This window comes from Copadichromis virginalis, linkage group LG12 (assembly GCF_057382275.1).
Source record: "Copadichromis virginalis isolate Kocher_CV1m ecotype Utaka linkage group LG12, C_Virginalis_male_GT1.1, whole genome shotgun sequence".
Lineage (NCBI taxonomy): Eukaryota > Metazoa > Chordata > Actinopteri > Cichliformes > Cichlidae > Copadichromis > Copadichromis virginalis.
This window is the reverse complement of record NC_140629.1, coordinates 3,338,084-3,350,764: the sequence shown is the minus strand read 5'-3', so window position 1 is coordinate 3,350,764 and position 12,681 is coordinate 3,338,084. Positions and strand designations below refer to the sequence as shown.

At 47.7% G+C, this 12,681-nt stretch overlaps 1 protein-coding gene across 1 annotated transcript; it reads left to right on the top strand.

The window, feature by feature from the left end:
* The first annotated feature begins 664 nt into the window (after positions 1-664).
* On the top strand, positions 665-2,925 carry LOC146696292 (uncharacterized). The gene is made up of 2 exons (XM_085474053.1): positions 665-2,616; positions 2,811-2,925. Exons 1-2 carry the CDS (start codon positions 665-667, stop codon positions 2,866-2,868), a joined length of 2,010 nt encoding a protein of 669 aa, XP_085330179.1. The 3' UTR covers positions 2,869-2,925.
* The last annotated feature ends 9,756 nt before the right edge of the window (positions 2,926-12,681 follow it).

Genomic DNA, 12,681 nt, shown 5'->3' with positions numbered 1-12,681 from the left:
ACTGGGCGACCCAGGATCCCTGGGCAGTCATGGACCTGTGTATTATTATTATGTATTTTTGGTGTCGTTTCTCCTTCTCTGTGCGTGTACATATGTGTGTTTCTCTGTGCTGTGTTAGTCTGTGTCCCACTCATATGTTTAGGCGAGGTATGGGTGTGTATGTCTGCGGGTGTGCCTGGAGGATGGAGCTCGGCCACCTGCAGGCCTGAGGGGTGTGGCCCTGCGGAGGGACTGGCCACACCCGAAGCCACACACCTGACACTGATCAGGGCTCGTCGGGGGAGCTACTTAGGAGAGTCTTGGAGCTCCCACCGACACGGGATCATTGAGTTATCTTACCAAGTCAGTGTGTGTTAGCGTAGGTCTGTGCTGTGCGTATATGCCCGCCGAGGGTTAGTGTTGACGGCTGCGTCTCTGGTTTCCCTACAGGAGGAGGAGTGGTCCGGAGAGGCAGCACGCACGGGGGTGCGGAAACACAACAGCGGGGAGCACGAGCACAGATATCGGAGGGAAGCACGCACACGGGGTTCGAGGGAGCAACGGGGAGTTATTGTTTTTACAGCCTTTTCACTGTAAATAAAGAGCACTGTTTGCATCGCAGAGTCTGCGTTTTGGGTCCTCCTTTCCCCACATCCACACAGTCTGCCAGCCAGACCGTGACAGAATGATCCCGCCAACCGCCATGGACCCAGCAAACTCAGGAGTTGCCACGGAGGAGAGATCGCTCACGCAGCTATGGGATTACTGCCGGAGCGTAGTCCAGGCCGTAAATCCACACAGGAGACACATACAGGTAGTGTTCCTTGATAATCACCTCACATCCACTACCTTCACCACGAACATTCTGGACATTAACAAACTTAGGCACCTGGTCGCTAGGTTAAGGGAGAGCTCGAGTTTTGAACTATTTGGCTTGGGTGGTCCGAGCATGGACAGTTCGGCTGCTCTCCTAGAGACTCTTGCCGCTTGGTTTTTCACGCGTCGGCGGAGGGCTTTCCCATCGGTGCTCGCGGCACATTCGTTTGATCCGCCGTTACGGAAGGCATGCCGCACTCTCTACCATCATCCCATTACGCCTCAACCCACTCCTGCGGTTTCAGCCCAGTCAGCTGGCAACGGACCAACAGCGCTCATCACCGCAGTGAGTAAACCCGACTCGTTTGTGTCTATTAATCATGTCATTGAAAATCACAACCCAGATGAACAGCAGAAGACTGTTTCCATACACCCGGCCCCGCCTTCACGGAGGAGAAGGCGTCCTCGCAAGCAGCGTTCAACCACATCCACACTCACTCCTGTGCTGGTCGAAGACTCAGGACCAGCGGCTCTGGATGCCACAGTGAGTAAAATGGACTCTGCCGGTGTTATAAATTCCCTTTCTGTAAACATAAAAATAGAAACTGTTTGCTGTACCTCCAAAGACCCAGCAAATATTCCCTCTGAGACTGTAAGCTGGGAGCTAGGGAGTTCCGAGCATACAGACCCAAATGACTTTTTGGCTCAGTCTGGCCGCATGGAGACGGAGGTTCTCCCCAGGGCTTCCCCAGAGACCGAACTGGAGGTCTCAGTTGCCTCTGGACCCCTGGAATTTGTTGGGCCAGCTGTAACATTTTCATCCTCTCCACCCTTCATAGTAGCCATCTCACCCTCACCTCAGCCTGCTGCCCAGCTGGTGGCTCAGTCTTCAGTCCTGTCAGCCTCTCACCTTCATCCTCAGTTGGAGGTCGATATGCCGGCCGGACCACCTCTGCCATCATTTCACCCATCTGTCCCTGCATCGCTGTCCAGTCTACCGGGAGTGGCTGCCACACCATCGTCGCCTCCGGATCATCCATCTGTGGCTGAAGCGCAGCCGTCAACTCATCCGCCTGCAGTCGCCCCTCAGCCGTCTGCTTCACTGGCCGCTACCTCACCACCCGCACCTGCCCTGCCCGAGTGGGAGCTCTGCGGGCCCCAGTGGGTGCTCAGCGAACGGGAGGAGCTCGCGCTGCCGGAGCAGGAGCTCGCGCTGCCGGAGCAGGAGCTCGCGCTGCCGGAGCAGGAGCTCGCGCTGCCAGCCGAGGAGGAGCTCGCGCTGCCAGCCGAGGAGGAGCTCGCGCTGCCAGCCAAGGAGGAGCTCGCGCTGCCAGCCGAGGAGCCCGGCGAGCCGGAGGAGCTCCCGCTGCCAGCCGAGGAGGAGCTCAGCGAGCGGGAGCCGGAGCTCAGCGAGCCGCCAGCCGAGGAGCAGCTCAGCGAGCGGGAGCCGGAGCTCAGCGAGCCGCCAGCCGAGGAGCAGCTCAGCGAGCCGGAGGAGCTCAGCGAGCCGGAGGAGCTCAGCATGCCCGAGCAGGAGCTCAGCGAGCCGGAGGAGCTCAGCATGCCCGAGCAGGAGCTCAGCATGCCCGAGGAGCTCAGCGAGCCGGAGGAGGAGCAGCTCAGCGAGCAGGAGCAGCTCAGCGAACCACCAGCAGAGGAGCTCGGCGAGCGGAAGGAACAACCGGCGCTGCCAGCAGCCGAGGAGGAGCTCTCGCTGCCAGCAGCCGAGGAGGGACCCGCTCAGCCGGAGCCGGAGATCAGCGGACCGGAGGGACCTCCACGTCTAGCGCGGCCTCCTCGCCATCTACGTCCGGTGCGTCCACGTCAGCGATCGGCGCGTCATGGACCTGGTGCCACGCCTCGCTGTTGCTCACCGGAGCAGCGCCGCCGCCACCGGACCCGTGGCAGGCCACCAGAACCGTTCCGCCGCCACCGGACCCGTGGCAGGTCGCCGGAGGAGCAGCGCCGCCGCCACCGGACCCGTGGCAGGCCCCCTGAACTGTTTTGCTGCTGCTGCCGGACCCGGGGCCGTCCGCCGGAGCTGCTACGTCGCCGCCGTTGGGCTCGAGGTAGGCCCCCTGAACTCTTTTGTTATGTTGATGGGCCGCCTGAGACTGTTTTGTGGCGTTTTTTCTTTTTGTTGCTCCGCTGCGGGATGCGCGGTCGGACTCTGGGACTGTGACCTTGGGGGGGTTGTTTTCTTTGGGGGTTTTTGCTTGTTTTGGTTCTGCCCTCCGTCCTGGACCTCCCGCCGCCCGCCCTGGGTTGGTTGTACTGTTTTTGGTTTGTGTTTTTGGGTCGTCGGGAGCCGACCCTTAGAGGGGGGGTACTGTCAGGGTCCTGGGACTGGGCGACCCAGGATCCCTGGGCAGTCATGGACCTGTGTATTATTATTATGTATTTTTGGTGTCGTTTCTCCTTCTCTGTGCGTGTACATATGTGTGTTTCTCTGTGCTGTGTTAGTCTGTGTCCCACTCATATGTTTAGGCGAGGTATGGGTGTGTATGTCTGCGGGTGTGCCTGGAGGATGGAGCTCGGCCACCTGCAGGCCTGAGGGGTGTGGCCCTGCGGAGGGACTGGCCACACCCGAAGCCACACACCTGCCGCTGATCAGGGCTCGTCGGGGGAGCTACTTAGGAGAGTCTTGGAGCTCCCACCGACGCGGGATCATTGAGTTATCTTACCAAGTCAGTGTGTGTTAGCGTAGGTCTGTGCTGTGCGTATATGCCCGCCGAGGGTTAGTGTTGACGGCTGCGTCTCTGGTTTCCCTACAGGAGGAGGAGTGGTCCGGAGAGGCAGCACGCACGGGGGTGCGGAAACACAACAGCGGGGAGCACGAGCACAGATATCGGAGGGAAGCACGCACACGGGGTTCGAGGGAGCAACGGGGAGTTATTGTTTTTACAGCCTTTTCACTGTAAATAAAGAGCACTGTTTGCATCGCAGAGTCTGCGTTTTGGGTCCTCCTTTCCCCACATCCCCACGGTCTGCCAGCCAGACCGTGACAATATCGATTGGTCATCAAGAACACCTTCTTCAATCATAAGTGCATCCACAACGCAACATGGAGAGCCCTGGGCAGTAGATATGATTGACTATGTGTGCATCTCCTTTCACTGGCCAACAGCTATCCGGTCGTTAAGTCTGACGTCACTAGCCATGTCTGGGCCTAAACTCCGCTGCAGGTCCATATATCAAACGATCACTATGGCATTACTGAGAGTTGAAAAACTGTCTAAAGTCTTTCATCTTTAATAAAATGATCAGCGTTCTGCTCTACCAGGTGTAACAATTGAGTTTAACATCCAGGCATCCATGAAAACGGAATTTATGACATTTAACGGAGTTAGAAGTTAGCAGGAAGTTAGCTCGCTAGCTTCTATCTAAATACAATATAGCATGTCCTGACTGCGGGGTTTTGGAAACAAATTAAAACGTACAGCTCTGTTATCACTTCCAACATAAATGAAGACAGAAAACTAAACAGCAGTGACGTTTGTAGGGTTACTGAAGTTGGGCTAGCTGGTATATAATGATATGCTACGTGACCACTAGCGACACAGCTATGTTAGCATGATATAAACAAGCTAACTTTTTTTCCACTCGATAAAAGTTAACGTGAGTGTTCTCGGTGGTCAGGAACAAATGTAATCACATGGCAGGATGCTGTAAAAGGACCAAACTTCAGCCAGGAGAACAACTGAGATAATCCATCCACAATACGAGGTTAGTCATTCATATACTGCTGCATGGGCTGGGCTGTAGTTACATCCTAAGGTTTTAAAAACTGAGCTTAAATAAATGATTAGTGGTAATAAAAGCCGAGGGAGGTCAACAGTGATCACTGACTGTTTTAGGAGCTTTTTGAGATTAAATAGAAGAAAATACATAACATTAAACATGTTAACAACACAAAAGCCATATTAAACGCAGACTACTTTAGACCCGGAAGTAGGATTCGTCACGTCATCACTTAACAATCGGATGGCAATGATGTTGGACAGGAAATACTGGTGGCCGATAATCAAGGGATGCTTTGAATGGAGAGAAACCAGTAGCAGAGGAGTTAAAGCCATATTAAACGCAGACTACTTTAGGCCCGGAAGTAGGATTCGTCACGTCATCACTTAACAATCGGATGGCAATGATGTTGGACAGGAAATACTGGTGGCCGATAATCAAGGGATGCTTTGAATGGAGAGAAACCAGTAGCAGAGGAGTTAAAGCCATATTAAACGCAGACTACTTTAGGCCCGGAAGTAGGATTCTTCACGTCATCACTTAACGACCGGATCAGCTATGTCAGTGTTCCACGAGGAGCAGGCTCTGATCATCACCTTCTCCTTGGGAATTGCACACTCTGCCTGAAACGCCTGCCATCTCACCAGAAGCGACCCCGCCCCTTTAATGTTAGATGTCTGCACAATGCAAGAGTGACTTTCAGCTCCTTGCCCAGGAAACCACAGGTGAAAATCTGGATGTGCTCTGGGATGAATTCAAGACAAATGGTAAATGGTAAATGGCCTGTATTTATATAGCGCTTTACTAGTCCCTAAGGACCCCAAAGCGCTTTACATATCCAGTCATCCACCCATTCACGCACACATTCACACACTGGTGATGGCAAGCTACATTGTAGCCACAGCCACCCTGGGGCGCACTGACAGAGGCGAGGCTGCCGGACACTGGCGCCACCGGGCCCTCTGAACAACCATCACCAGCGCCGCAAACTCAAAGGTGTGCCGGCGACCTGGCAGCTTCGAGGAACGCTGAATCTCAGATCACTCCTGGAATCTTATTGACAAGTGCGAAATTGATCCAGGACCTGATGATGCTGGACCCCAACGTTCCAAAAGGGACACATGAACGAGCAAAGAAGACTTAGAGTAAACTCGCCCGACAGATCAAACACAGCTGCCACTGCAACAAAGTGTAAATAGATAGAATCAAAAGATATGAAGCTACGAGAAGCTAGAATGACACCAGGACTCTTTACTGCAGTTCGTCTGCGAACTGACAGGAGCTCGAAGTGGACATGGCATCCCTGTACGCAACAAGGATGGACGAGCCCTTCTTGCATCAGCCAAGGAAGACTAAAAGGGGATTGAACATTTCAACGGCACACTGAGCCAACCAGAACCCGCCCAACTGCACGACATGGGCGAGGTGGAGCTGGCGGCAGACGTCGCCGTCAACGTCGGCCCAATTGCTGTCAGTGAAGTGAAGAAGGTGGTACACCTACTCAAAAGAGGCAACGCAGCTGGGCTGGATGAGATATCTCTCAAACTACTGAAACATGGTGGCCCTGCGCTAAAGACTGCCCTCACAAGACTACTAAATGGCACTAACTGTGATGAAGCTGAAGCAATTGCTGCTGATCGCCAACAATGGAAAGCATTAGCTGCCCGATGCTCCGCACGGTGTTAGGAACTAAAGGCTGAAGGCCAGGTCTTCAAGCTGGCAGTAGTTAAACTGTGACTTTCTTCCTGTTAAAATGGAGTCTTCCTTCCCACTGTCTCCAAAGTGCTTGCTCATAGGGGGAAATGAATATTTATTTTCCAATGTTAGATATTTTAAACATGTTAAAAACAAGAATCACAGTATTCTGATAACCTCCGACACTTTATTGAGCACATTCAGCACATCAAATTCTTTGTTTTACTATGGAATCTCTCCTTTCAATCAAAAAAAATATTATCATCATAATCTAAACCAAGCACTTATCTGTCTTTAAGCATATCAAACCTATTTTGTATAGTGTGGATTGTAGGAAATCTGTCAAAAGTTACGTTTTTCAGCTTATCTAAAACGACATATTTAACTAAAAAATAAACACTTGAAACACTTGCTAGTGAAATTTGGAACACCCTTATCTAAAGAGATCACCTAAAGTTTGCCTTTTCAGCAAGCAGGCGATTTGTGCTGTCTCTCTTTTTCTCTCTTTTTCTCACATATATATATGTGGGTGTAGGTGTGTGTGTGTGCGCGCGAGTGTGTGTGCACGTGAGTGTGTATGCCTAGGTGTGTGTGTGTGTGTGTGTGTGTGTGTGCGCGCGCGAGTGTGTGTGCGAACAGGCTGGTGGATGAGGTCCCAGGGGGCTGGATTACCCCTTTGCATGCCCCAGGCCAAGCAGCTCTTGGGGGATTACTGTGAGACCTGCACCCTGGCTGGATTAGAGCGCTGGACCTCATTTCCATCTCCTTATTTACCTCAGCCCACCAGAGGAAACGCTCAGCTGCACAAAAACATGCTAATTGATGCTGAGAAAGCCACGGAGAGGTGCAACACTCACTCAGTAAGCTTGTTTTTTTGGGATGGTTTAAGGTTTAAAGACGAGTTGTTGAAAAATGCTTCTCAGTTAGCTGCTGAGATGCTGTCAACCTATTGTTGTGTATGTGTGTGAGTTTGTGTGTGTGACTAGGCAGCTGTATGTCTGTGCAAATGTAGATGCTTTAATTTTTACACGTTTTTGTGCATTTTAGTATTGTTGGTGTCTGATGTCTTTTTGTGTGTTCTGGTGTTTTTACTCGTAATCTTATTGGTTTGTTATCTCTGTGTGATGCTGTTTTATTCTGTGTTTGTGTGCGCATGTGTGTGTGTGTCTGTGTATTGTGTATGGATGTCATGGCGGAGGTCCTCATTACTTGGCGAGGTCGCATACAGACATGGCCACAGTGCGATGAGGACAGTTGGTGGACCTGTTCCTATTCCCGCAGCTCTTTAACGAGCTAGTGATGGGAAGAACAGCCCAGTTGCCCCGGCAACAAGGCTGAACTCCAACCTCGGAGGTTGGTAACCTGTATATATTAGGATCACAGGCATATGCAAATGGTCTGCCGCTCCTTCTCCCCCCCTTCTTTTTTTCTGCCAGAATGTCCTTCTTGTTCCATCCTGGACTTGACATGTGTGCTAACAGTGCCCTTGCTCTGAAGGGCGGGGAGGTGGAGGAGGGGGGTGGTTGGTTGCTGGGACTTCCATTAGTGATGGCTGAGATGACAGGGGCTCTCACTTTGGCTCGGACTCTGCGTATGACCCTCCACCCAGCAGAACAGCCTGAGTAGCAGGAAAGTGGATCATTAACAGAAAGTGTGTGCTCACAATGATTAGGCACACTTTCTTGGCCTGTATTTTCTGGCTATTTTTTGTCTTTATTTTGTCTGTCTAACTCTTCGTCCTCTCAGACCTTCTTATGTTACCATTTAAACATTTGCTACCTACCTTTGTCATGAAAAACCACATTACATCCATCCCTGAGAAACACGATTTCTTGTTCCTTCCACCATCAACAATAAGTGAGGCAACAAACAGGATATTGGAGGTTTTCAAATGTGTAGCAAACTCATAGCATTGAGTATATTATTATTTTTTTAAATAAGGTTTTTGTTGAACAACTAATAGTGCTCTTAACGAGTAACAACTGTGATTTGGCTCCGCAAAGAGGCATTAACAAGGAGGAGTAATCACACTCAAGAAATCCTGAATCGAAATCTATTAGAGGAAAAAAACTTGGTTTTTATATCGTGCCCATTGAAATTATATACAGGGAGTGCAGAATTATTAGGCAAATGAGTATTTTGTCCACATCATCCTCTTCATGCATGTTGTCTTACTCCAAGCTGTATAGGCTCGAAAGCCTACTACCAATTAAGCATATTAGGTGATGTGCAGCTCTGTAATGAGAAGGGGCGTGGTCTAATGACATCAACACCCTATATCAGGTGTGCATAATTATTAGGCAACGTCCTTTCCTTTGGCAAAATGGGTCAAAAGAAGGACTTGACAGGCTCAGAAAAGTCAAAAATAGTGAGATATCTTGCAGAGGGATGCAGCAGTCTCAAAATTGCAAAGCTTCTGAAGCGTGATCATCGAACAATCAAGCGTTTCATTCAAAATAGTCAACAGGGTCGCAAGAAGCGTGTGGAAAAACCAAGGCGCAAAATAACTGCCCATGAACTGAGAAAAGTCAAGCGTGCAGCTGCCAAGATGCCACTTGCCACCAGTTTGGCCATATTTCAGAGCTGCAACATCACTGGAGTGCCCAAAAGCACAAGGTGTGCAATACTCAGAGACATGGCCAAGGTAAGAAATGCTGAAAGACGACCACCACTGAACAAGACACACAAGCTGAAACGTCAAGACTGGGCCAAGAAATATGTCAAGACTGGTTTTTCTAAGGTTTTATGGACTGATGAAATGAGAGTGAGTCTTGATGGGCCAGATGGATGGGCCCGTGGCTGGATTGGTAAAGGGCAGAGAGCTCCAGTCCCACTCAGACGCCAGCAAGGTGGAGGTGGAGTACTGGTTTGGGCTGGTATCATCAAAGATGAGCTTGTGGGGCCTTTTCGGGTTGAGGATGGAGTCAAGCTCAACTCCCAGTCCTACTGCCAGTTTCTGGAAGACACCTTCTTCAAGCAGTGGTACAGGAAGAAGTCTGCATCCTTCAAGAAAAACATGATTTTCATGCAGGACAATGCTCCATCACACGCGTCCAAGTACTCCACAGCGTGGCTGGCAAGAAAGGGTATAAAAGAAGAAAAACTAATGACATGGCCTCCTTGTTCACCTGATCTGAACCCCATTGAGAACCTGTGGTCCATCATCAAATGTGAGATTTACAAGGAGGGAAAACAGTACACCTCTCTGAACAGTGTCTGGGAGGCTGTGGTTGCTGCTGCACGCAATGTTGATGGTGAACAGATCAAAACACTGACAGAATCCATGGATGGCAGGCTTTTGAGTGTCCTTGCAAAGAAAGGTGGCTATATTGGTCGCTGATTTGTTTTTGTTTTGTTTTTGAATGTCAGAAATGTATATTTGTGAATGTGGAGATGTTATATTGGTTTGACTGGTAAAAATAAATCATTGAAATGGGTATATATTTGTTTTTTGTTAAGTTGCCTAATAATTATGCACAGTAATAGTCACCTGCACACACAGATATCCCCCTAAAATAGCTCAAACTAAAAACAAACTAAAAACTACTTCCACAAACATTCAGCTTTGATATTAATGAGTTTTTTGGGTTCACTGAGAACATGGTTGTTGCTCAATAATAACATTATTCCTCAAAAATACAACTTGCCTAATAATTCTGCACTCCCTGTATATGCGTGTAAGATAGTGTTAGACTTCCAGATGCAGACAGACAAACTGGTGATGGCTAACCAACCAGAGACAGTAGTGGCAGATGAAGACAGCCGTAGTGATAGATGTAGCTAGTTCAGTTCAGTTTTATTTATAAAGCACCAAATCACAACAGCAGTCGCCTCAAGGAGCTTTATATTGTAAGGTATCTTCAACAAAGAAGGAACATAAGAAGCTGAAGACATACAAAGGGTTGAGAGAAGAACTCAGTAAGATGTGGTGGGTGAAGGTAACAGTAGTCCCAGTGGTAATCGGAGTATTCAGTGCTACACTGTAGCAGGCATCATGACATTTTGAAATGAGAGTCGGTGAATACAGTCACTTTGCACTAAGATCTGTAGCACTGCCGTATGCTAATGAGAAACACAGCAATACCATAGACGTAAAAATACTGAAATTGTTACTTTACAGAGTTGCTAGACGAGCAGATGCTGGGGCAGAGGAAGCATGTTCACTGCAGACCACGTAACCCATATAGTCATTATGGCGATTGCAAATAATCCTATACTTGGAAATAAACACTTGTGTTTGTTTTGATGTGTTTGAATAAACACCAGTACTTGAAGTTTGGATCCCTCCATGTTTACAGACCTATGACAGAAGTATGAGCTCCAACTGACATGGCCTATTGTGCACAGAGAAAGCAAAAGCCAGATGTGTTTTTTATTCATACCATCAGTGTTTAGTTGGTGCATTGTGTGCTTATTAATGTGATGGCTTGTGTTAACTGTTGGATACGAAAATACCGTTTTTACAAAGGTGTGGAGAGTTAAGCAGGGTTGTTCACTTTTACAAGAAAACTACAATGTTTTGCTGATTGGGTGAAGAGTTTTCTTATTTGTGTGTAGAGTTTTGCAAAAATAGCCAACAGTTACAAAAAATGTGCTCAAGCCATCAGAACAAACTGTATTACAGATGCCACTGTGAAGCGGCTTAGATGTGGGTGGACTCTCTGCCCAGCTTCCCTCATAGTCAGGCCGTGGTTGATGACATGGTCCACCAAAGTTGCTCTTATATTATCAGAAATATGGGTCTGTGCATGGCCTCCTTCGACCTCCTCCTCCTCCTCTTCCTCCTCTTGCTCTCCCTCCATCCATGCTTGCAAAGTTCTTGAATTGGCTACGCTGAGGGCTATTTGTAGTTGGCTAATTGGTGTTCAGTTTTGCAAGTAAGTGCCTTCAGGTGTGTATTTGAGTGGTTGCAATTACCCGATGTGTTTTGTATTTTGGATACATGTGTTTTCCAAATGGCACCCTGAAATTTCATTTTGTGAACGAAGTGTCTTATGTATGAAATAGAGTGTAGTATGCAGGACCATGTGTGTTGCATACAGGAGTAAGTGTGTTGCATAACTGCAACTAGGGTGCAAAGCAGCACTTTTGTTTAAGGTATGTATGTGTTTGAGGGATGGTAACAAAAGCTTCAAGTTGTGTTACTTTAGTCTAAGCATGGGTTTATAGTGTTCAAGCAACGGGCAAAAACTGCTAGCAGGACAAGCACAGAGAAAAGTCCACAGGCAGATAATTTCTAACCTTCACTAGTGCTGTTTCTGTACCGTGATTGAACACAAACCTTTCCTCTGCAGGTGATCAGTTAGCTGTTCACAACTATTCTTTCAAGAAGTTTGGAGAAGGTTGGAGATTGGCCTATAATTACCTAAGACTGCTGGGTCAAGTGATGGTGTTTTAAGTAATAGTTTAATTACTGCCACTTTAAAGGTCTGTGATATGTAGCTCATTAGTAGAGATGGGTTGATCATATTTAATTCCTTAATGAATCTTAGTACATATTTGAGAGTCTTGTAGGAAGGAGATCTACACATTGATTGTTTGGAGAAGGTGATTATTCCTCAGAAAGTTAACTCAGAAAGATCCATTAGAGAGAAAAAGTCTAAATAAATATCAATAGCATTGAAAGTAGGTGTACATAATGATCCGTGATCCAGATCCAGATGGTTATGAAATATTTAAAATACTTTGTGTTGCTCTTATGTTTTCCCATCAGTGATAAATAGTAAGATGATCTGGTTTTAAAGAGGGTTTTTCTTTTTATTGCGCAACAAACTCTATCTCGATCTTCTAAATTAGTGAGACATCATTTCCTCTCCAAGTTTAGGGTTGTCTGCTTTAACCTCCTAAGACCCGAACTCTTAGGAGGTTAAAGCAGAAATTAAAAATGGCATGCATTTTTAATTAAAAATGGCATGCATTTTTAATTTCTCTTTAATATTTGGGCTGATTGGGACCCGATGAATGTAAAAACAAAGAATCACCAGATTTTTTCTTTTTTTACCTGATTTTTGTTTCTAAGAAAAATAAGAGCCACATATGAGGATATTCGTTTTAAATTTTGATAAAACAGAGACAGTATAACATCCTCGTAAGTGGATATCAGGCCCTTGTAGAGCAAAATTTAGTATTTTGGTCTAGACAACCAAAAATGTGATGTCCACATATGTGGACGCCAGGTCCCAGGAGGTTACGATGTATATTTATACCAGTGAGGCAAGCAATTCTGATTTTAGACTTTCTTTTTCAGAGGAGCCAAAGTATGAAGAGTTGTACAGCGCGAAGGTATAACACGTTGAACAAGATAAGCAAACTCTGGGAGTCGAGTTTAGGTAGCTGCTCTGCACTGTGTTGGCAAAAAAGCATTGAAGAGGACGATCACAGTGGGTGAATTTTATCCTATAATATAGTTACAGCACTTTCAGAAAGACATCTACTGTAACGAAGTATATT